The sequence below is a fragment of the Scyliorhinus canicula genome, chromosome 7, assembly GCF_902713615.1.
Source record: "Scyliorhinus canicula chromosome 7, sScyCan1.1, whole genome shotgun sequence".
Classification (NCBI taxonomy): Eukaryota; Metazoa; Chordata; class Chondrichthyes; order Carcharhiniformes; family Scyliorhinidae; genus Scyliorhinus; species Scyliorhinus canicula.
In genome coordinates this window covers 87585904-87610504 of record NC_052152.1, presented here as the reverse complement: position 1 = coordinate 87610504, position 24601 = coordinate 87585904, and the positions used below count along the sequence as shown (strand labels likewise).

At 48.1% G+C, this 24601-nt stretch overlaps 1 protein-coding gene across 3 annotated transcripts in view; it reads left to right on the top strand.

The window, feature by feature from the left end:
• The window catches only part of arhgap31 (Rho GTPase activating protein 31), a 133148-nt gene that overhangs the window by 77994 nt on the left and 30553 nt on the right, over positions 1 to 24601 (top strand). For all 3 annotated transcript variants that reach the window (XM_038802387.1, XM_038802386.1, XM_038802385.1), the window contains exons 3-6: positions 7232 to 7376; positions 9501 to 9583; positions 10936 to 11043; positions 23523 to 23668. In XM_038802387.1, the coding sequence (XP_038658315.1) occupies positions 10997 to 11043; positions 23523 to 23668 (193 nt within the window). In that variant the 5' untranslated portion in view covers positions 7232 to 7376; positions 9501 to 9583; positions 10936 to 10996. The remainder of the gene's footprint in view (positions 1 to 7231; positions 7377 to 9500; positions 9584 to 10935; positions 11044 to 23522; positions 23669 to 24601) is intronic.

Sequence of the window (24601 nt, the reverse complement as noted above, 5' to 3'; positions counted from 1 at the left end):
TAAGTGGGGTGCTCTTTCCAAGGGCTGGTGCAGACTCGATGGGTCGAATGGCCTCCTTCTGCACTGTATATTCTATGTTCACAGCTCCCTTGCAGATTATCTTGGCAATAACCCAAAGAAAGTTTATGCTGGCCATTCAGTTGGATCTTGAAGCTTTTGTCATACTCTTCTTTGTGCCATCTGTTTATTGTGCCAAATACTGTGCTGCTTCCATGGGACTCCTTGCAATCAGCTTGTGCTCCATGATGTCGCACCTCAATATTGTAGCTCATCATCATGGCATCATCCATTACGCACAATCGGCCTTAATTCACAAACGAGGCAAGGGGATATATTTAATTTTGGGTGGTGTGGTGAATGTAACTCTGTAATTCACACTGTGATATATATATGAGACCGCACGATTGTAAGCGCAGTTGCGTTGCCCGACCACTAGAGGGAGTAGCTCTGGGAATGCTTAGGAGTTTGTACAGGGCTCCACCCTTGGCTCCAGCCACGGCTCCTCCCCCTGGACTGCTGTATAAATATCGATGGCCAGAGCCAGCCGACCAGTTCATCGAGAGTTCAACGTGTAACAGGATGGCTCTGTAGTAAGTAGATTAAAACCACTGTTCATATCACAAAGCACGTGTCTAGTGAATTGATGGTCTCATCAGGTGGGTAGTGTAGAACAGGGGTATACCTGATCAGCTGCTTGTCACACATCGTTCCTCAAAATCAGAAGGGAAGTGACTGATCTGATATCACCTATTTTTTTACATATGCCAACACTCAAAACTGCCCTCCATTTTCAGTTAGAATTTTGTCTTCAATTCAGGTCTCTTTTGGTATACAGGAATAATCTTTCATGCAAAATTTCCGTCTCGTTTGGCTGCTTTGTGGCTTAGTAGAGGATATGATGCAACATGATAGGGAATGGATTAAAAACAAACTATAACAGCATTAATTCATAGGTAGGCCTCTCGTTGTAGCTCCCATTCACTCATCAGTAGCATTACCTCTCCTTTCATTGTATAAAAAGGGCCTTCCCTTATTTTAGCTAGTGTGATGAGAAGTCACCTTGACCTGTTTCATCTGCTGCCTGACCTGCTGAGTATTTCCGATATTTGCATGTTATTGGGTTAAGAGAGAATTAGCAATGGTTCTGTAGAAATCCAGAAGTACCAATCTTGATAGCAGACAATCAGAGTAACACCATGCTGCTCCAATGGCAGTCCTGAAAATGCTGCAGAGGTGGGTTGGCAGCCATTGTTGGAAATATATTCAATCTCCTCTTGGGACATTTTATGGTCACAGAGGAGTCAAGTACAAGAGTATATGAAAAATGATTTATTGGTAAAGCAAACTATTTACAGGTCACCGTCCAGGTCCCAGTCAGGATTTCTCTGCCCAGGCTCCTTTCTGGGCCAGATTTAATGTATTCAGTTATCTCAGGGGCTGGTTTAGCACACTGAGCTAAATCGCTGGCTTTTAAAACAGACCAAGGCAGGCCAGCAGCACGGTTCAATTCCCATACCAGCCTCCCCGAACAGGCGCCGGAATGTGGTGACTAGGGGCTTTTCACAGTGACTTCATTGAAGCCTACTTGTGACAATAAGCGATTTTCATTTCATTTCATTGTTGGCCCCCTTCCCCTCCTCCTCCCCTCAGCGAGGGAGCTTGTATTCCACGAGGCCTCAAGGGAGGCTAATTGGTCCCTGACCCCCCCCCCCCCCCCTCCCCCACCTCCCCAAAGTCTTAAGATTCGTCTGAGGAAGGTGGAGCAGGAGGACACCTGCTCTTCTTCACCCGCAGCTGCACTGCCAGCACCTGCGGGACCAGATCAGGGAGCCAGAGAACAATGGTATCTTGACGACTGCCATTGGTAGCTGTGCCCCTTCCTGCTCAACATCGGAAGCCTCCAATATCTGGGTCTACATATCCATATCCGACGCCCCAAAACTTGCTTGGGTCGGGGCGATGTGTTTAAAAGCGGCTCCTCTGGAGGGCTGTGGCTGTGGTCTCCTGTCCATAAAGTGGTCTATATGCTTCTTCATTGTCTGCTCTCGCAGCCAAACCTGGTAGGAGATTGGCCCTGTTTACTGCACCACCGTCCCAGAAACCCACTTGGCGCCATCGCTAAAGTTCAGAACGTGAACCACGTCACCTGGTCTGAGCTGCCGGATCTGAGCTCGCCTGACTAGGCTATGCCCCTGCTGCTCCTCTTCCGCCGCACTTTCCCACCAATATCGGGGAGCGTGAGGCTGAGGCAGGTCCTGAGTCGTCGGCCCATTAAAAGATCTGTCGAACGCTGACCTCGCTCCACAATACAGGGATGTGAACCTGGAGACAGGCCGGGCTCAATACCCCCGCGGAGGCTTGACATGGGTTAAGGGGGAAATTATCGCATTCAAGGCGCGCAGGCAGGTAACAGAAAAGGTCAACAAAGCCTTTGTAACCTTCTACTGAGGACTGTATCCCTCCAAACCCCCGGATGGGGACTCGGAGATGAAGCAGTTCCTCGACGGACTGGACAAGCCAGTCGTGGGGAAGGTAAGAGACAGGGCCAGGAAGCACAACTCGAACTGGGGGAAGTCATGGAGAGTATCAACTCCAAGCAGATGGAGAAGGCACAGGGACCAGATGGATTCCCGGCAGACATCTGCAAAAAATCTGCATCAGCACTGACCCCGCACTTGTGGGAGATGTTCACAGACTTGCTAGTAAGTGGCACCCTGCCACCAACACTGGCCCAATCCTCAATATCACTGATACCCAAAAAGGACAAAGACCCGACAGAGTGTGGGTCCTGCAGACCCATCTCACTCCTTCATGCAGACACAAAGATCCTGGTGAAATCCCTGATGAGGCGACTGGACAGCAGCTTGCCAGAGGTAGTCATGGAGGACCAGAAAGGCTTTGTCAAGGGCAGGCCGCTGACATTTATCACCAGGCACCTGCTGAACATGATAATGACCCCATCTAGAGAGAAAACACCAGAAATGATCATCTCTCTGGATGTAGAAAAGGCCTTTGACTAGTGGTAGTAGCCACGCTCCGAACGTGGGACCAAATGAGGCAACACTTCGGCCTCACAAAAATGGTCACCAAGACCCTCGAGATGGAGCTCGACCATCCAGAAGGCCTCATGATCATTTGGCCGGTACGGTTTTCCGATTGGGCAGTGCCAGTAGTCCCTGTACTTAAGCAAGACAAAACAGTTTGACTGTGTGACGACTATAGGTTGACCATGAAAAGACCTCCCCTTTGGAGTGGTATCCAATGCCATGAATTGAAGATTTGTACTCGAAATTGGCTGGAGGACATTCATTTACAAAGCTCGACTTGAGCCACGCATTTCACCCGCTTGAGCTGGACCCAGAGTCAAAATGTTATGCCACCATGAATACACACAGAATCTTTTACGAATTCACAAGTCTGCCATTTGGAGTGTTGTGGCTTGACCTATTTTTCAGCGCGTCATGGAAGACGTCTTGTGAGGGCTGCCACGCTTGGCGGTTTATTTGGACGGCATCTTGGTCAAAATAGCCACGAAACAAGAGCAAGGACAGCATTGCGGACAGTGGTTAGCACTGCTGCCTCACAGCGCCAGGGAACCCGGTTCGATTCCAACCTCGGATAGCTGTCTGTGTGGGGTTTGCACATTCTACTCGTGCCTACCTCGGGCATGGCGGCATGGCGGCTGGCTGCCCTGGGGTTTTCTTTCCCTGCAGCTGTTGCTGTTCAGTCCCATGCTGTTGCTCTCCATCCTTGATGTCCCCTGGAGTTCCTGGACTCTCTTCTCCACACTCTCTGGTGGAAGGAAAATCTCTACGTTATATTTGAGGCCTAACAACGGTTCTGCCAACAACTTCCGCTGGGTTTCCATGTTGTTCACTACACATACTAGTCTGTTCCGCAGCCTCTCGGGAAGGGATGGGCCATAATTGTAGAATTCTGCTAATTTTCTGAAGTGTATAAAGAACTCATTAATAGACTCTCCTGAGGTCCTCTCAACCCCATTGCAAACCTTATTCTGGTACAAAGAGTGGACGTGGCCATGCTCCAAATGGTTAGCAGCGACAACTGCTAACCATGGGCTACCCCACCCCTCAGCAAGGGAGCTCATATTCCACAAGGCTTACGGGGAGGCTATTTGGTCCCTCCCCATAGGTCTCGTGAAGGTTATAACAGGACTGTAACTGTTTGGGTTTTGAAATGCAATAGTACTACATGTCAGATCTGGCTTGCCATAGTAATGTGACTCTGCCATGAGGCAGGCTCACTGTAAGCTGTCATCTTCAAACTGATTGATTAAGACTCTTACTGAGACAGACACTGAAGAAGAATGCCGTCTGTATGAAACAGTAACCTGGCTCTGAATTGAACTTCCAATTCCATTGGACCAAGGGTGGCACAATGGCATCTTTATTGTGCACTGCTGTCTCACAGCGCCAGGGACGCGGGTTCAATTCCAACCTTGGGTGACTGTGTAGCATTTTCACATTCTCCCGATGTCTGCATCTGTTTCCTCTGGGTGTTCCGGTTTCCTCCCACATTCCAAAGGTGTTCAGGTTAGGTGGATTGGCCTTGCTAACATTGCCCCTGAGTGTCCAAAGGTTAGGTAGGGTGGGGTTATAGGGTTACGAGGATTGGACCTTGGTGAAGTGCTCTTTCGGAGGGTCGGTACAGACTCGATGGGCCAAATGCTCTCTTTCTGCACTGCAGGATTTCTATATAGGTTTCTATGTCGGGCCAAGTGGGACCTTAAGTGAAAGGAGTTATTGAGTAGCCCAGGATTCCACCCCAAGTTATGCAGAAGAATCATCTGCACCTACACCCCCACACACACCCTGCCCCCACACTCCTGGGTTTCTTACATGAGGGAAAATGTAAAACATTATGCATTTATATAGCATCTTTAATGTGGTAAAAACAGCCCAAGGCACTAAATTACAGTATAATTATTTGTTTTCATATGCTGGGCATAAGCTTTTTTGAGGCTGAATCAGCTGTTTTGAAATTGTTGATCAATTTTAGCTTGGTTCCAGATTGCGTCTTATATGTGCTTCTTAAACTTGAAGACCTTTATCAGATGACCTCAGCTCTAAGCCCGAACATTTACAGTCTTTCTTCAGAAGAACACCCCACCCCTGATAAACACACATAACTAAACCTAACCAGGCAGTAAGGATTGCAATTTGAACATTTGATACCGGGAGGAATGTTCATCTGAGTTTCAGAGTGAGGACAATCTTTGGGCAAACAGAAGCAGCTTATTGCTCCAAAATGCTAGGCTGTGCCTGTCAGTGCCAAATGCTGTCAGGAGGTGCTCACAATAGGAAATGTTCCTTTCCACATCATCAACATCCCACGAGTCAACCTGTAAAAATGTACATTTTTTATAAGCCCAATGTCAACTCTGTGCAAGTGAGTAGGTTTAAATGTATTCAAATCAGGTCCAATAATTGTTTTGGAAAACACGTTCCTCCTTAATCAAAACAGGCAATCTTTTTATTAAGGAAATTAAATGAATCAAATGTTCTGTTAACTTGCCAACCCTCACTCTTTCCCATATGGTATCTTGCTTCACTCCTGAGGCTCCAGCTTTGGTCCTCATCAGCTGGAAGCTGTCTCTCTTACCTCCATGATCAATTCTACTGCTTTTGTTACCCTCTCCAGCTGCTTATTTAACATTAAAATTAATGTGAGTCCAAATTTTCTACAACTCAGTGTTGTTAAACAGAAGCCAAGACTTCCTCTCCCACCGGCACTCATGTGGTACTGGCCTGAACTTCACTAATCTCTCAGGCTTTCCTCAAGCCCAAAGTCTTCATTTTCTGTTCAACCCTAAAATGTCCTTCCCATTCTCAACCATTGGTTTATCAAAGCCACTTCTTTAAATCTGAAAACTATTGGCACCACCATCCCTATCTCATCCTGAGACCCTAATCCATGGCTTTATCACCTTGAAGATTGTCTTTTCATCTTGGTCTTCCCACTTCCATTTTCTATATAGGCAGGATGCACATCTTTCCAACTTCTCCCACACTTAAGACTCAATCCAATGCCCAGTCTTGGCTAAACATAATTTAGTTTCCTCTGCTTTCTGTGCCCCAGTAGATTCAATATAAGAATCTCCTCGTCAATATTAAAATTCCTCCATAGCCTTTCTCACCTTAACCCTGTGATCGCCTCCAACCACATACGGACCTTGGCTCTCTGACATTGGATGCATCATTGCTGCTTCTGCTCAACATGGAGGAGATGCAGGCATAATGGTAATGTCACTGGGTTAGTATTCCTCAAGCTCTGGGGACACGATTCAAAACCCACCATGGCAGCTGATGGAATCTGAATTCCGTTCATAAATCTGGCATATAAAACGAATCTCAGATGACCATGAAACTATCATCAATTGTTGTAAAAATCCATCTGGTTCACTAATGCCCTATAGGGAAGGAAATCTGCTGTCCTTACCCAGCCTGGCCTACCTGTGACCAGACCCACAGCAATGTGGTTGACTAAACTGCACTCTGAAATGGTCTAACAAGCCACTGAATTCAAGGGTGATTGGAGATATCAGTGATGCCCACATCCAATTAATCCATTTTTAAAAGTAATTCTTACAGACACCTTTGCTTTTGTCATCTTCTTACATTCTTCCATCTTTCCCCTTGCCTCTGCTTTCAAAAGTCTCCTTTAAGCTCTTACCTCTGGCTCTGATATTTGCTCCATCCCCCTTCAAATTTAGGTTTTCCTGTAAAGAACATAGGGACTGGGGTAGACCATTTAACCACTCATGGTTACTTTGCCATTCAATGATATCCTGGTTTAGCTTCATTCGCCTACATTGCCTCATACCCCCTGAAAACCTTATCTAAAACACTTCCTTTGCTGCACAGTATTCCCCTTTTCATCCCTCTGATGTGTCAAGGCATTTTTTTCCAGAGAAGAGCTAAAGAAATATATTCCTTAGTCTTTTGAAACTTGATGGTGACCTCTACTATGGACTGCAGCCCTTCTCCAGGTTTCTCAGAAGTCATCCATTGTAACATTACAGTTTCATTCATCAATTGAAAATATTGTCACCCTGTGTACTTCAGGCAAAACTGGTGGTAATCACTTGTGAAGAAAGTAATTTTCTGTGTTTTTCATTGAAAATATGGTCCACTAATCATCTCAACATTTCATAATTGCAACCTTAATATTAAGACCTCAAATAATAATGGCTTTGTGCCTGCTATTACAGGCAGGAGTTTGGTGCAGAACAACTCCCTGACTTGACTAAGGAAGTGTATCTGCAAGATATCCACTGTGTGGGCTCCCTCTGCAAACTCTACTTCCGTGAACTGCCAAACCCTCTTCTCACATATGAGCTCTACAAAAAATTCACAGTGAGTACACAATCTCTTCTGTCTCTTGAATTGTCTCCTCCAAAGGGCAGTGACTTGTGCAGGGGTTCAATCCTACAGATGGCTGTTAATCCTCCAGCAGCTTGGGTAAGTGAACATCAGCTGGCAGGGAATTTGATCTATGTGAAGGCAGAGGATCTGCAGGATATCAGAACTACCATGGTCTTGTTCACATGCAGCAGTGGTGGGAAGGTGGGGTGGCAAGCTCAGGAAGCTTGGCTAACTTACTTTTCCTAACCTGTTGATGTTAACAAATCATAGTACTACCTAGCAATGCCCGAGCTGAGATCAGTCGATAAGGTTTAGTGCCGCACTGGATACCCACTGTGGAACACAGGCACATATTGTCCCAGCAAAGAGCTCAACTCCCTGTTTGATAATCCTCCATCTGAGAATTGAGAGGCCAGCCGCTGATAATACAGGACTAATTGGAGATTTGTATGGTATCCACCAAAATTTCCCATAGAATGGCATCATCCATTTATGCCTCTATGCTAAATCTAAGAGATTTAGATTCATTACGTGTTAAGTATTGGAGGACAAAGACCTCAGCAAATATGAAAGATTTATGACTGACTTACTGATTTTTCAGTAAGGCTACTTATTGTAGAAGCTGTATGTTCATTTTGGGAATTCTATTACTCCTTGTCCTCAATTCCATCAGAGATGGGAGACGTGCAGGCCCATGCTCAAAGACACAAACACACATCAGGGTAAATTTTATGCAGGCCCCACTCCACTGGCATAGTTTAGAATATGTGCCTGACTTGTGAGGCGATTTGAGTTGAACTAACAGGGGCATCTACTGGCATGCCTGGCTTCAGCATTATATTTAATCCCACTCTCAATGTCCAAAGCCTAAACTTTATGACTTTGGTCAAGGGCCAGACCAATAAAATCTGGTGTAGTATGATTCTAGGGACCTGGTTTGTGTCGTAGACCGCTTATAGGTGGATTTAAATTTTGGCAGGGGTGGCAGCATGCCATGACCCTTGGCGTGTTTTGGATGTGTAGCCTTTTATTTTTGTTTTTTTTTTTTGCTTTTTCCCCTGAAATTCTGTTCTTGGTTTCTGTTGGCTTTACGTCTGTACCTTTATAAGGCAATCCATTCAGAATTCTCATCATGCTGAAGATGAGAAAGAAGAGGAGGGATTTATTCAAAATTTCTGCCTCAAAAATAACTTGTTAATATACATAAATACACACAGTCACGCCTATACAGGCATACTCACATGTGCACTCACCCATCCCATTTCAAGAACATTGGCACAAATGCACACATATGTACACATGGGCATAGGTTCATGTACAAGCAAATGTTTGAATAAACTTGCACAAATTTAATCACACAGCTAAGTATTCATGACACTCACAGGGGTATACTTAGTAACATAGGAACAAGGCAGCCCATCATACCTGCTCCAACATTCAATTAAACCATAGTTGATCTACATCTCAATCTCATTTCCCCACCTTAGTTCCATAATATCCTTTTATATATTTACACAACATAAACCCATCCAGGTCAATCTTGAAAGCTCCAGTTGATCCAGCAACCGCTGCCTTTTGGAAGAGAGTGCTCAGTTTTTATCGCACTTTAGTGTGAGAAGCTACTTCCTGGTTGCTCTGAAAACTGGCCTACCTTTATGTCTCTTCATTCTTGATTACCTCTTCAGTGGAAAATAAATTCCTGTACATGGATGGGCACAAACTGGCAGACACTTTGGGGAATTTGCCACCACTCTTGGCACTGAGCATCTCTGAAATTCCAATAGTCCTTGACTAAATAATGCTTATGTATATTTATATTAAATACTAATGACCTCTGAAACCAAATAAAATCCGGGGAACTGATTTGACATGCTAAATGGAATAATGTTCAACTTGTCTGCAATAATAACTAGAAGAGTTTTAACTATATCTGCATGGATCTGGTGTCAGTGCACTAGCTTGATTCAGTACTAAGGGGGACCGCTGATATCAAATATGATTTCCAGTGACTTTCCGAGTTAAGCAACGATTAACAGTCCCCAGCCTACAACGACAGGCACCCTGTGCAATTTGATTTCTAGAAACTTCTCTGAGTTCTGTTGTTTTTAACTACAGGAGGCCGTCTCTGCTCAATCAGAGGAGGAGCAGCTGGTCGGAATCCAAAATGTCATCAAAGAGCTACCTCCTCCACATTACAGGTAATTAAAACAGGCTCGATAAATTAGTACTGCACCAAACAAATATCCAGTGATCATTCAGAACTGTAAGTAGTTGTATTTTCTCGTGTACTAAGCCTTTTTTAGACAGTCAACAACAGGAACCAATCTCTCAGCAACAGAATAGTTCCAAGGTGAATAGACCCCCATGAGAGAATGCGGACACAAAATACAATTAAAATAAAGGAAGGGAAAGGGATATCATCATATTTTTTTAATGTTTGTTGTATTTATTGATGCTTTTCCATCCCAAATATATTGTGCAGATTTGAAGCACACAACCCAGGTGAGCATTGTCTATATGGTAACATAGAAGGGAAGAATGAAGGTCTTGTGGCTCAGGAATGGCAGTTGGCTGGATAGCCAGTGTGGATCAGATTGGTGTCAACAGCACGGGGCTGAGTTCTGTCTTTAGTGGATTCAGGGCCTGCTTCCTTGGCCTACCTGTGGCGGAGGTTGTGGTGCTGTGGATAATAGTGACATAGGACTGAGGAGTAGGCCATTTGTCCCTTTGAGCTTGCTCTGCCAATTGGTAAGATCATAGCCGTTCTGATTGAGGTCTCAACTCCACTTTAATTGGGGTCAGGCCTGCCTTCAGGCAGAGAACTGAAGACAAAAAGAGGGAAGTGTGTTGAAGGAAGATTTCTCAAGCTCTTTTCCTCAACAGTGTATATTATCATAGAATCATAGAACTTACAGTGTAGAAGGAGGCCATTCAGCCCATTGTGTCTGCACCGGCCCTTTGAAAGAGCACCCTACTTAAGCCCACGCCTCCACCCTATCCCCGTAACCCCATCTAACCTTTTTTGGTCACTAAGGGCAATTTATCATGGCCAATCCACCTAACCTGCACACCTTTAGACTGTGGGAGGAAACCGGAGCACCCGGAGGAACCCACGCAGACATGGGGAGAACATGCAGACTCTGCACAGACAGTTACCCAAGCTGGGAATCAAACCTGGGACACTGGAACTATGAACCAACTGTGCTACCCACTGTGCTACCATGCTGCCCAACAACAGGAACCAATAGGAAAAAAATAAAGGAAGGGAAAGGGGTCATTATTAGACATATTGACACTCAAACAGTATGATTTAAACTGCAGTGATACCTGTCTTGGAACCGTTGAAACTTCTGCATCTATTGCACTGTAACATCAGTATATTTAATAGCATGGTTGTGAATATTTTGTTGGGCAAATATGTGTATTCGTGCGGTCACAGCATCTAAATGTTTTTTTAACATGGGACATCAAACAGAAATCATAACTTTTTTGTAAAATGGTGATTATCTTGTTCATATTTTCTTTTTGTTCTTTCACCTTACTCTTGTAGAACCTTGGAATACCTGATCAAGCATTTGACGCACATTGCTTCATTCAGCACCGAGACAAACATGCACTCCAGGAACCTGGCCCTTGTCTGGGCTCCTAATTTATTAAGGTTGGCACCTGAACCTTTGAAATCCAAATCTAACTCAGTCCTTTTATGGCTCTGCGAGTAGTGGAAGAACAAGCTTAATGGATGAAAAAGAAATTGGTACATTAAATAAGTTGTTTTAGTAACATATGGATTCATATCTATGTGATAGCTCATTCGTAACCTTGAGGTGAGAGTGACCAAAATACTTGAAAACAGCTCCCACCTTCCATCCTTCATTCTGCTGCCTGAATCCTAATTTACACACCTACCATTCAGCCATCTCTCCTATGCTGACTGACCTACACTGTCTCTCAGTCCACCAATGCAATAGATTTAAAGTTCTCACCATTTTGTTCAAACCCCTCCATGGCTCTCAGTACCCTCCTCCAGCCACACAACCAAAACCACTTCCTTCATCCAGTTCTGGCCTCTTGTGCATCCATGACTTTCTTCACCGCAGCATTGACAACTCCACCTTCATTATAAAGACCCGAGCACTGGAATCCCCTCCCTAAACCTCTCCAGCTTCCACCTCCACTCTTTTAAGATTTCCTTAAAACCTAGCTATTTGAGCACGGTGTGGTCAGCTGTCCTAATGTCTCCCCATGGGGCTTTGGTGTCAGTTTGTGTCTGATAATGCTTCAGTGAAGGGGGAGGCTTTACCATGTTAAAAGTATCAGAAAAGTGAAATTTGCTGCAGTTGTGTCGTTATTAATCTTCATGACGGTAAACTGGCAGGAATGCATATCCAGAAGCTGAAGATCTGTATACCCTCCGAACAGAAAATCCTGTCGATCCGCCAGAGTCTGCACTTTCATTCCTCGAGTGCTTTCCCAGCAGGTGAAGCTCCTTATCAGGAGCATGAAATCCTCACATCCACAAGGTTGGCATTCCTTTATGGTCTGTGGTAATACCAGCAGACCTAACGCCCACTTAGATAAACAATCCATGAAGTAATAAACTCCGTAGCATAAGGTAAAAAACACGGGCAACTATTTCCTTTCCCAACAAAGGTATTAGAATGAGAAACTAAATTCTCTTCAGTTCTAGACATCAACAGTTCACAAAGGGCAAATCCAAAGCTTCCAATCCCTACAAATAACACAACAATTCCTCTCACCCACCAGGGTTAAATAGAGCTACCATTCCTCACAGTGGAAACTAGTGGTGTACTGGTAATGTCACCAAACCTGTAATCTACAGGCCCAGGATAATATTCTAGGGGCAGGTGTTCAAATCCCACCATGGCAGCTGGTAGAATTGAAATATCAATTAATAAATCAGGAATGTAAAGCTCGTCTCAGTAATGATGATCATAACAGCTAACATTGATTATTTCTAACCTATGTGGTTCACTAAATGCCCTTTAAAGAAGAAAATCTGATGTCCTTGGCTGGTCTGATCTAATCGAATTATGACTCCAGACTCACTGGTTTAATTGTCACTGACCTCTAAGCTACCCAATTGAAGAACAATTAGGGCCGGCACCAAATGTTGGCTTTGCCAGTGACACCCACATCCTATGAAACTATAATGAAAACACTCAGGAAAGTGATTCCATACAGAATACTCATATCTCATATCTCTTCCCTGTACTCCACATCAGCAGGTAAAACGGTGCATACGATCTAGCTACCTTCTTCCTCTCTCTTCCCACAGCTAGTTGTGTATGAAGCAGACAAAGCACATGCTCATGTCTGTTTTCATGGCAACCTTTTCCTGGAGCAGATCCGGAGCTCTAACCAGAGGCTAGAGCTTGAGGAGCCCCACTCCAGATTTAGCATGGCTGACCTGGAGACTGTCCCACTCTTACTGTCTGTCAAAGGCACATTGGAATTATTTACAGTTTGATAATCAACCTGTAGAGCTATGTTATGAACATGCTTTCTATGGCCTTCACACCTGGAGTGGGTCATTTTTCCGGAGCTTCTAGCTCAGAGGTAGGGGCACTGCCCATTGTGCCATGAGCTTATTTACCTTCCTTATTGCTGCACTATCAATTACACAAAGACGACGGGCAGCACGGTGGCACAGTGGTTAGCATTGTTGCCTACGGCGCTGAGGACCCGGGTTCGAATCCCGGCCCTGGGTCACTGTCCGTGTGGAGTTTGCACATTCTCCCCGTGTCTGCGTGGGTTTCGCCCCCACAACCCAAAAGATGTGCAGGATAGGTGGATTGGCCACACTAAATTGCCCCTTAATTGGAAAAAATAATTGGGTACGCTAAATTTATAAAAAAAAAGAAAAAAAAAAAAAAAAAAAATTACACAAAGACGAGAGTAGGATGTAATCGAGGCTTTATTACACTGAGATGTGAGGCCTCCTACAGCAGCTGACGAAGTGGCTGCTGTATGGGGAGCACACATATTCATACTCAGCCTACTGGGTGGAGCCAGCAGGCAGGGATCTACCCCTGTACCTGTAGTACAGGGGCCTTACTGTAAAGCACCTAGAACAACATCCTCTATATACAATATATACATCAGTGGTGACTACTACATTCACCCCCTGTTAAAAATGAGTCCAGCGAGGGTGGTGGAGAACTATATACAGGAAATTGTGTTTTAAAAGTACAGATAAAATTATAAATTCAGGAGTCCGGTGCCTTAATCTGTCGTAGAGAGCACCGTGGTGCTGGTGGCGACTCCGGTGGTGGCTTGGTCTTCGGAGACTCCGGGAGCGTGTCAAAATCCTCTTCATCCCCGGGTGTGGGCAAGGGGAGGGCGGACTGTCCCGGAGTGGGGGCTGCGGTGGGGTGCGCCGGGGGAAGGGAGGGTGGCACCGGGTCGGAGGGGGGGTGTGTAGGGAACCAGCTGGTGCCAGGTCCCTGAGGGAGACAGTGTCTTGGCAGCCGTCGGTGTACGCTACGTAAGCGTGCTGCAGGTTGGTGAAGTAGCTGTACCCTCTCAACCAACAGGTCCACCTTGTGGAGTCGAACGTGTCTACGGAGAAGAATGTGTCCTGGAGCTGCCAGCCACGTTGGGAGTGATACCCCGGAGGTGGGCTTCCTGGGGAAGGCAAAGAGACGTTCATGGGGGGTTTCATTAGTCACAGTGCACAGGAGCGACCGAATGGAGTAAAGGGCATCGGGGAGGACCACCTGCCAGCGGGAGGCCGGGGGATTTCTGGACCGTAGGGCCAGCTGGACAGCCCTCCAGACCGTTCCATCTCCCGCTCCACCTGCCCGTTTCCCCGGGGGTTTTAGCTGGTCGTCCTGCTCAAGGCAATGCCCCTGTTGAACAGCTACTGGCGCAGCTCATCGCTCATGAATGAGGATCCCTGGTCGCTGTAGAGGTAGGCGGGGAAACCGAACAGAGCGAAGATGGTGTTGAGGGCTTTGATGTCGGTGGCAGACGTCATGTCGGGGCATGGGACGGCAAAGAGGAATCGGGAATATTCATCGACCACACTGAGAAAGTACGTGTTGCGGTCGGTGAAGGGGAGGAGCCCTTTGAAGTCCACGCTGAGGCGTTCAAAGGGGCGGAGACCTTCACCAGGCACACACGGTCTGGCCGGTAGAAGTGTAGTTTACACTCCGTGCAGACCTGGCAGTCTCTGGTGATAGCCCTGACTTCCTCGAAGGATGCGGGCCTTGTTGAAATGGTAAAAACGGTTGACTCGTGGATGACAGAAGTTGTTGTGCAGGGTGCGGAGTCGGTCCACTTGTGTGCTGGCATATGTACCTCAGGATAGGGCATCGGGTGGCTCGTTGAGCTTACCAGGATGATACAAAATCTCGTTGTTGTAGGTGGAGAGCTCGATCCTCCACCTCAGGATTTTATCATTTTTGATCTTACCCCGCTGTGTGATGTTAAACATGAAGGCAACCGACCGTTGGTCAGTGAGGAGAGCGAATCTCCTGCCGGCCTGGTAATGCCTCCAATGCCGCACAGCTTCAATGATGACTTGGGCCTTCTTTTCGACAGAGGAGTGCCGAATTTCAGAGGCATGGAGGGTGCGGGAAAAGAATGCCACGGGGCTGCCTGACAGTTTGAGGGTGGCGGCCAGAGTGATGTCTGATGCATCGCTCTCCACTTGGAATGGTAACATCTCGTCGACCGCGTGCATCGCGGCCTTGGCAATGTCGGCCTTGACACGGTTGAAGGCCTGGTGAGCCTCGGCCATCAGTGGGAAAATGGAGGATTCGACGAGTGGGCGGGCCTTGTTCGCATAGTTTGCGACCCACTGAGCGTAATATGAAAAGAACCCCAGGCACCATTAGAGGGCCTTGGGGTAATGGGGGAGGCGGAGTTCCATGAGGGGGAGCATGCGATCGGGGTCAGGCCGCAGAACTCCATTCTGGACCACATAGCCGAGGATGGCTAAGCGGTTCTTGCTTCTGAAATTGTGTCTGGCGCAGACCCGATGTACACTTCGAAACAGGCTAGCCAATGTTCAAAGTACTTTTTGGCATTGTCTGCTTGAGGATGCAGCTGCAGGTGATCCGGCTTGATGCGGTGGTCCATCTCTGAAAACTCAGTGTAATAAATTGATGCACTATCAATTACGGAAAGACAAGAGAAGGATGTAATCGAGGCTTTATTACACTGAGATGTGTTGCCTCCTACAGCAGCCGATGAAATGGCTGCAGTACAGGGAGCACACATATTTATACTCCGCCTATTAGGCGGAGCCTGCAGGCAGGGATCTACCCCCGTACCTGCAGTACAGGGGTAGGTGCCTTCCCATAAAGCACCTATAACACCATCCTCTATATACAATATATACATCAGTGATGACTACCACACTTACCCACCCTCCCCAAACAGCCAGGAATAAAGGAACAGGTGGAGTTGGCAGTGGGGTGAGGGGTACAGTTGTTTTGACTTTGTGTGATGGTGTAAAATGGATGATAGACTATTGGCTGCCTGCTTTACGTCACTCCTGATGTTTTTTCCCCATCATCCATTTTACATGGCCAGACAAAGTACTGCGGAGTTAAAAATCTAAATGAATTTAAAACGTGCTGAAAATACTCAGCAGCTTGTGTGGGCGCATGGGACTCCAAGGGTTCGAAGAGTGTTCCTGGAACGAGGCAGGGATAGGGGGGGGCTGGCGTTGCCCAACCTCTGTGGGTACTACTGGGCGGCCAACGCAGCGATGGTGCGTAAGTGGGTAATGGGCGAGGAGGGGGCAGCGTGGAAGAGGATGGAGGCGGCGTCTTGTGTGGGCACGAGCCTGGAAGCACTAGTAACGGCGCCGTTGCCGCTCCCTCCAACGAGGTATACCATGAGCCCGGTGGTGGCGGCTACCCTCAAAGTTTGGGGGCAATGGAGACGGCACAGATGAGAAATGGGGGGCTCGATGGAGGCCCCGATACGGGGGAACCATCGGTTCATCCCAGGGAGCATTGATGGCGGATTCCGGGGCTGGCACAGGGCAGGGGTTAGGAGGTTGAGGGACCTGTTTGTGGAGGGGAGGTTCGCGAGCATGGGGGAGTTAGAGGGGAAGTTTGGGCTCCCCCCAGGGAACATGTTTAGGTACATCCAGGTGAGGGCGTTTGCCAGGCAGCAGGTGGAGGCGTTCCCCTTGCTGCCTCCACGGGGGGTGCGGGATAGGGTGTTCTCGGGGGTGTGGGTCGGAGGAGGGAGGATCTCGGACATATACCGGGTAATGCAGGAGGTAGACGAGGCCTCGGTGGAGGAACTGAAGGGTAAATGGGAAGAGGAGCTGGGTGAGGAGATTGAGGAGGGGACATGGGCGGATGCCCTGGAGAGAGTGAATTCCTCCTCTTCCTGTGCGAGGCTTAGCTTTATACAGTTCAAGGTGCTACATAGGGCTCACGTGACCGGGACAAGGATGAGTAGGTTTTTCGGGGGCGAAGACAGGTGTGCTAGGTGCTCGGGGAGCCCAGCGACCCACGCCCATATGTTTTGGGCGTGCCCAGCGTTGGGGGAGTTTTGGAAGTGGGTAGCAAAGACGGTGTCGAGGGTGGTGGGATCCAGGGTCGAGCCAGGCTGGGGACTCGCAATTTTTGGGGTGGCAGTGGAGCCGGGAGTGCAGGAGGCGATAGAGGCCGGGGTCCTGGCCTTTGCGTCCCTAGTAGCCGGCGGATATTCTTGCTCCAGTGGAAGGATGCGAGGCCCCCAAGCATGGAGGCCTGGATCTCGGATATGGCGGGGTTCATTAAATTGGAGAGGGTGAAATTTGCCCTGAGGGGATCAGTGCAAGGGTTTTTCAGGTGGTGGCAGCCCTTTCTGGACTTCCTGGGAGAACGGTAGGGAACTAGGCCGACAGCAGCAGCAACCCGGGGGGGAGGGGGGGGTAAGGACGGGGGGGGAGGGAGAACTGTACACATGGGTTTGTGGAGGGTGCTATCTCTCTCCCTTGTTTTTTTTTCTTTTTCTCTTTTCTCTGTCTTTTGGTTTCTGTTTTGTTTGTTTTTTTTTCCTTTTGTTTGAAGTTGCTCTTGCAGATGGGGGGCACTGTTTACGGGGTGTTACCGCGGGTGTACGTTAATAGAGTTATGATGTTCATATTTTGTATTTTGTAAAAACTTCAATAAAAATTATTTATAAAAAAAAAAAGAAAATACTCAGCAGCTCAGGCAGCATCAGTGGAGAGAGTAACAGAGTTAATCATTCATCAGAACTGGAAAAAAATGAGAGATGTAATAAATAAGTATAGGTTGACGGAAAAGGGAGAGGTGGGGGAAGAAGGTTTGTGAAGAGGGGTGGAGGCAGGAGATTTAATAACAAAACAGATGTTGGTCCAATGTAAAAGAGAGTGATAATAAGACAATGAAGCAACTATATTATGAGGAGGAGTGAATAGTAAAATAAGAATACTTAAAAGTCTGAAAACCGGGAGCAGAGCTTATGATCTGAAATTGTTGAAAGTAATGTTAAACCCAGAAGTGCCTAATTGAAAGATTTGGGGCTGCATTCTCCACACCCCGACGCCAAAATCAGTTTACCGCATGGAATTGGGCCCAGTGCCGGTTCCGCGATTCTCCGCCCCCCCCCCCCCCCCCGATGAGTGGCGTACTCGAGGAGTATGACGTGCCGAGTATCCACCACCTGAGGGCATTGCCTAAGGCCCGCCCCACTATTCTCCACCCCCGACCGGCCAAATTCCCGACAGCATATTTCTAATGTGGTCCTGCCATTCAGGAAATTCGCGTGGCGGCTGCGGACTCAGTCCGCGGTTTCCACAGTCGGTGGCAAGCCAATCGGAGGGCAAAGGGTGACCTAATTCGGGACTGAGTTATTTTTGTGCAGGCTGTCTGGGGCGGGTGAACGACCAATCGGGGGCACTATTTCCGCGGTCCAGATCCGCGGGCTGAGTCCGCCATGGAGCACGGCATGGCCGCTGGAGGCCACTGGCGTGTGTGTGCGCGGCCTCAGATTCGGAAGTGCAGGGGGCCGTATTCGCAGCTGGAGCTACGAGCTCTACGACAGCTGCCTGCTAGCCGCCTACAAGGCTGTGAATATGTGGGGCGGGATTCTCCAATAATGGGGCTATGTCCCCATGCCAGCGGGAAAACCGGCGCCAACCACTCCGGCGTCATCGGCCCCCGAAAGTGAGGAATTCTCCCCTTTCTAGGGTGCTAGATTGACGCCGGAGTGGTTGGCAGCGGTTTTGCGAGTTCGCGCATGCGCAGAACGGCCAGCGTATTTCCGTGCATGCGCGGAGTTCCCTTCTCCGCATTAGCCCCCAGGCAATATGGCGGAGCCCACAGGGGCCCGGCACGGAGGAAAGAAGGCCCCCATGGAACCAGCCCGCCCGCAGATCGGTAGGCTCCGATCGCGGGTCAGGACACCATGGGGGCCCTCCCCGGGGGGATCCACCTCCCCGGGGGGATCCACCCACCCCCCCCAGGACATCCCCCGCACACTTACCTGCCAGATCCACTGTGTGTGAGGTGAGTAATCCACGCCGGCGGGACTAGGCAAAACTTGTTGGCCACTCGGCCCATCGGGGCCAGGAGAATCGCCGGGGGTGCTGCTGTCAACGGCCCCTGACCGGTGTGGTGGGAAGCCCACTGGCACCCGGAAAACGGCACCGGAGAAGAGGGAAGCCAGCGCAGGGTCGGATAATCCCGGTCGTGGTCTTTTGACGCCATTTTTCTTGCCGTAAAAGACCACAGTTTTCACGACATCATGGGGTTATAGTCCTGAAAACGAAGAATCCAGCCCGAGGTGTTGTTCTTCAAGCTTCCATTGTGCTTCAGGAACAGTGTAGGAGTCCAAGCACAGAGAAGTCAGACAGTGGGGCGGCAAATTAAAATGACAGATGAATGGAAACTTAGGGTTACGCTTGCAGACTGAACGGAGGAGTTCAGTAAAGTGATCACCCTATCTGGTCTCTCCTGTATAGAGAGTCAAATTACCCCCTACTGACCCCCTTGGAGATTAGCTATCTCACCCTCACCACGAAGCAATTTGAAACTCTGGTCTGGAAAAGCAATTGCATACTTATTGAAACCATTACAACATAACATTAAAGTAACCGCCCAATGGCTCCAAAGCAAACACAAAAATGAGATCATCTCCAGGCGGCCAAACTCCCTTCAGATGTTTTTCACTGGGACCAGATGCAAATGAACCAAAATTTTCTGAGTGACTAATTCAAGTGCTTGATGATTCTTCAAATCCCACTTTAGAATAAACTGTTAGACCAATGTGAGACATTGTTTATAAACAGGATAGACTTATGTGTGGTCTGACATGAACTAACTCAAACCTTCTCAATCCTGAGGCCCCGCTCAGTCAGCACAGTGAAATCGAGGCTTACCAGTGTGTGGTCAACAGCAAAATCTTGCACGTGACTCATCAGCTATCGAGGGGGGAGTTTGAACCCACACCTGTAGAGCACAAACAGTTCTGTTTTCTATAGCCAACAAAAGGAAGGCAGTCAGGTGGTGCAAGAGCTTTTCTGCTTTTTCCACAGTGACCTAATGACCATTTCCTACATCTTAACCATCATCGTTGATCACAGTAAGAGGTCTTACAACACCAGGTTAAAGTCCAACAGGTTTGTTTCAAACACGAGAAACTCTTCCAACTCTCCAGTCTTCAGAAATAACTTCTCAGAACACCAATGATGCCCTCTTTTGACTCTTCTCCTACAGTTTGGTGTTCAGAGCTTCCATCTCCCTCCTTCCCACATACATAGTAAGAAGTCTTACAACACCAGGTTAAAGTCCAACAGGTTTGTTTCAAACACGAGCTTTCGGAGCACGGCTCCTTCTTCAGGTGAATGGAAAGACCATGCAGACACTGCGACAACGAATAAACGGGCATCGTGCGACTATCAACAGGCAGGACTGTTCCCTTCCAGTTGGGGAACACTTCAGCAGTCAAGGACATTCAGCCTCTGATCTCCGGGTCAGCATTCTACAAGGAGGCCTTCAGGAGACGCGACAACGCAAAATTGCTGAGCAAAAACTTATAGCTAAGTTCCGCACGCATGAATGCGGACTCAACCGGGATCTGGGATTCATGTCGCATTACATTCGGCCCCCACCAACAAACCTGGACTTGCAGAGGCCTACCGACTGAACTGGCTTGGGACAATTCACACCTCTTTAACCTGGAGTTACCTCTCTCTCTGCATCTTTGATGATTTGATTGCCTGCAGGTGCTCGCATTCCGGGGCATCTCTGACTGTGTCTATATAAACATTTCTGGAACAAGCCTTTCCATTCACCTGAAGAAGGAGCCGTGCTCCGAAAGCTCGTGTTTGAAACAAACCTGTTGGACTTTAACCTGGTGTTGTAAGACTTCTTACTGTGCTCACCCCAGTCCAACGCCGGCATCTCCACATCATGGCCCACATACATAGATACAGTTCCTAAAACATTTTGCCAGGTTGAAGGCACTGTTAAATCTTCATTCAGTTCCCTGTGATAATGAAGTGGACATAGGTGTGGAGATCCTTTGCATCCAGTCTCTGTCCCCACAATACTGCCCTAGAAGTTCTTGAAAATAATATAACGATGTCTAGCTCTGCCTGGTATTGTCATAATGTGGAGATGCTGGCATTGGACTGGGGTGGGCACAGTAATAAGTCTTATAACACCAGGTGATGAAGGAGCTGCGCACTGAAAGCTAGTGATTCAAAACAAACCTATTGGACTTTAACCTGGTGCTGTATGACTTAGAACATAGAACAGTACAGCACAGAACAGGCCCTTCGGCCCTCGATGTTGTGCCGAGCAATGATCACCCTACTCAAACCAATGTATCAACCCTATACCAGTAACCCCACCCCATTAACCTTATTTTTTAGGACACTAAGGGCAATTTATCATGGCCAATCCACCTAACCCGCACATCTTTGGACTGTGGGAGGAAACCGGAGTACCCGGAGGAAACCCACGCACACACGGGGAGGATGTGCAGACTCCGCACAGACAGTGACCCAGCCAGGAATCGAACCTGGGACCCTGGAGCTGTGAAGCATTTATGCTAACCACCATGCTACCGTGCTGCCCTTCAAAACTTCTTACTGGTATTGTCATGAAATGGTTGGGTTTTGCTAACCTCCTGCCTTACTTTCCTCTCTGAACCTGATGAGCAGATCATACAATCTGATGGGAGGGTTTGCTTTGGGTCAGTGTGCAGTGGGGAGGAGGGTTCAGAAAACACTCAAAAATCAATGTTGCACAATTCCGTCCCTCTCCAACCAGCCAAAAGACACCCATGTTCTTGGCCATACTGACCACAGCATGAGACCAAGTTACAAGATCTCGAACAGGAGGGCCAGGAAAATGAAGGACATCTCAGCATAATACTAAGGGCAGCACGGTAGCATTGTGGATAGAACAATTGCTTCACAGCTCCAGGGTCCCAGGTTCGATTTTGACTTGGGTCACTGTCTGTGTGGAGTCTGCACATCCTCCCCGTGTGTGCGTGGGTTTCCTCCGGGTGCTCCGGTTTCCTCCCACAGTCCAAAGATGTGCAGGTTGGGTGGATTGGCCATGATAAATTGCCCTTAGTGTCCAAAATTCTATGATTAACCTAGGACAAAAGTTTGGCACAGCATCGTGGGCCGAAGGGCCTGTTCTGTGCTGTATTTCTCTATCTCAATACACCCATCAGATACCAACTGGGGTCTTGAAGAGGAAAATGTGTCCCATACAGGCTGTCGTTATGTGATGTGGAGATGCCAGCGTTGGACTGGGGTGAGCACAGTAAGGCTCGTGTTTGAAACAAACCTGTTGGACTTTAACCTGGTGTTGTAAGACTTCTTACTGTTATGTGAGATACTGTGAGGAACACCACCCAAACCAATGCACAAAAGCTTCCTATCACTTCCCTCCCACTCAGGCACATTAGCAAAGGAGGTCAGACTACCCAAATACACAGCACGGTGTAACAAGAACAACTTGCATTTATATAGCACTTTTAACATTATTAAGTGTTGTAAGGCATTTCACCTGAGCATTATGAAAAGCATATAAGCAGTTACCCAAAATGTTGGTCAGAAGGAGTAAACTCTAAAGATAACATAATGGATAAGAGAGGGTAAAGAATAGTGACGGTTTAGGGAGGGAATTCAAGCGTTTAGAGCCTTGGCAATAGTGGATTGGTTAAAATCGGGAAATACGCTGGAGGCCAGAATTGAAGGAGCTAAGCAACAGGATTCTCCGACCACCTCGCCGGGCCAGAGTATCCCCGGAGGGGCAGCGCGAATCCCACCCCGACGCCGTTGGTAGCGGCCCCCCGGCAATTCTCCGGGCCCCGATGGGCCTAGCGGCCGTCTAATTTTGGCCAGTCTCACTGGCATGAGTTAGACATGGTCCCACACAGCGGGACCTGGAAGGCAAGTCGGCTGGGGCTGTCCTCGGGGGGGGGGGCACGGTGGGATCTGACCTCGGAGGGGGCCCCCACGGTGGCCTGGCCCACGGTCGGAGCCCACGGATCTGCGGGCGGGCCTGTGCCGTGAGGGCACTCCTTCCTTCCACGCTGGCCCCTGTAGGGCTCCGCCACGGCCGGCACGGAGAAGACAATCCCCTGCGCATGCGCCAGAATATGCCGGCCGGTCTGCGCATGCGTGGAACCACACCGGTGGTTCCACACATGCGCGAGATCACACCGACCCTTTGGCGCATGCGCAAACTCACGCAGTCCCTTCGGCGCCGGCTGGCACGGCGCCAACCCCTCCGGCGTCCACCTAGCTCCCGGAAGTGCAGAGAATTCCGCACTTTCGGGGGCTGTTGACGCCAGAGTGGTTCGCGCCGGTGTGGGGATTTAGTCCCACAAAAGGAGAATATTTTAGAGGGTAGCAGTGCTGGCTACAAATGTAATCTACAGTAGCATATATTCTCTATTGCAACATGACCCAAACATGCTTAATAAAACAAATCTAACAAAATAAAATTACTTGGAAGTCAGATGATCCCATGGGAAATTCAGGCTGGGAACAAGATTAGATTAATGAAAACTGGGACAAAGTCACTATTTTGGAGTTGGTTATTAATGTTCTGTTCTGAAATGTAATGTAACGTGAAAACTTTAATGTGGTAGTTACAGTCATGTATTTTTTTTGCATAGATCAAAAGAAATAGAAGGGTCTGGATATAACAACGATGCCGCATTTCTGGAGGTGCGGGTTCAGTCCATTGTTATCGAATTCATCCTGAATCATGTTAACCAGCTCTTCATTAGCAACACAATCCACCCTGGTCAGGACACTGAAGGTAGGAGTGAAGCAACAATAACAAATCATAGAATCCTTACAGTGTAGAAGGAGGCCATTCGGCCCATCGAGTCTGCACCAACCATTGGCATGAGTACCCACACCCACACCTCCACTCTATCCCCATAACCCAGTAACCCCACCTAACCTTTGGATACTAAGGGACAATTTAGCATGGTCAATCCACCTCACCTGCACATTTTTGCAGAGGAATCCGAAGTGCCCATAGGAAACTCAAGCAGACACAGGCAGAATGTGAAAACTCCACACAGACAGTCACCCGAGGCAGGTTGAATCTAGATCCCTGGTGCTGCAAGGCAGCAGTGCTAACCACTGTACCACAGTGCTGCCTCAAAATAGTTAAGGGCAGGATTTTCCCTGCAATCTTCTAACTCTGCCATCAGACTTAAATGTAGATCGGAATCTTGCACTGTGTGGGTAACGGTCACTACCATTCCCTGGGACGGCCAATTAATAGCCAGAGAGCCAATTTGTCATCCAATGGAAAGTCAATAAACTGTCCAGCTTGAAAGCAGAGCAGAATGCCATGGCAGGTAAGCAACGGGGAGTGCACTTCAAAATAAAATTGACTTTTGCAGCCAGGTCTGTGGAGAAGGCAATGCAAGGGGGGCAAGGGGCGGGGTGGCGGGACGGGGGTGGGGGAGGAGGAGGAAAGGGGGCAATCTGCACTTAGCAGGGAGCAGGTTGGACCTCTAGGCTTGCCTGGAGAGTCGACCTCCTGGTCTGCCTCCAGATAGTTAAACTGGTTCCTGCTAACTGGAAAATCCAAGTCAGCCTTTTTTAACAGGCCTTAATAGTTCATTAATTAACTCAGACAGCTGTCCACCACTTGTGGGTGGGTAACCCACTGTCCCAATCCCCACTTCCAGGAAAGTTACCTGGGGCAGGATGGAACCAGAGACCTGGCACGCCG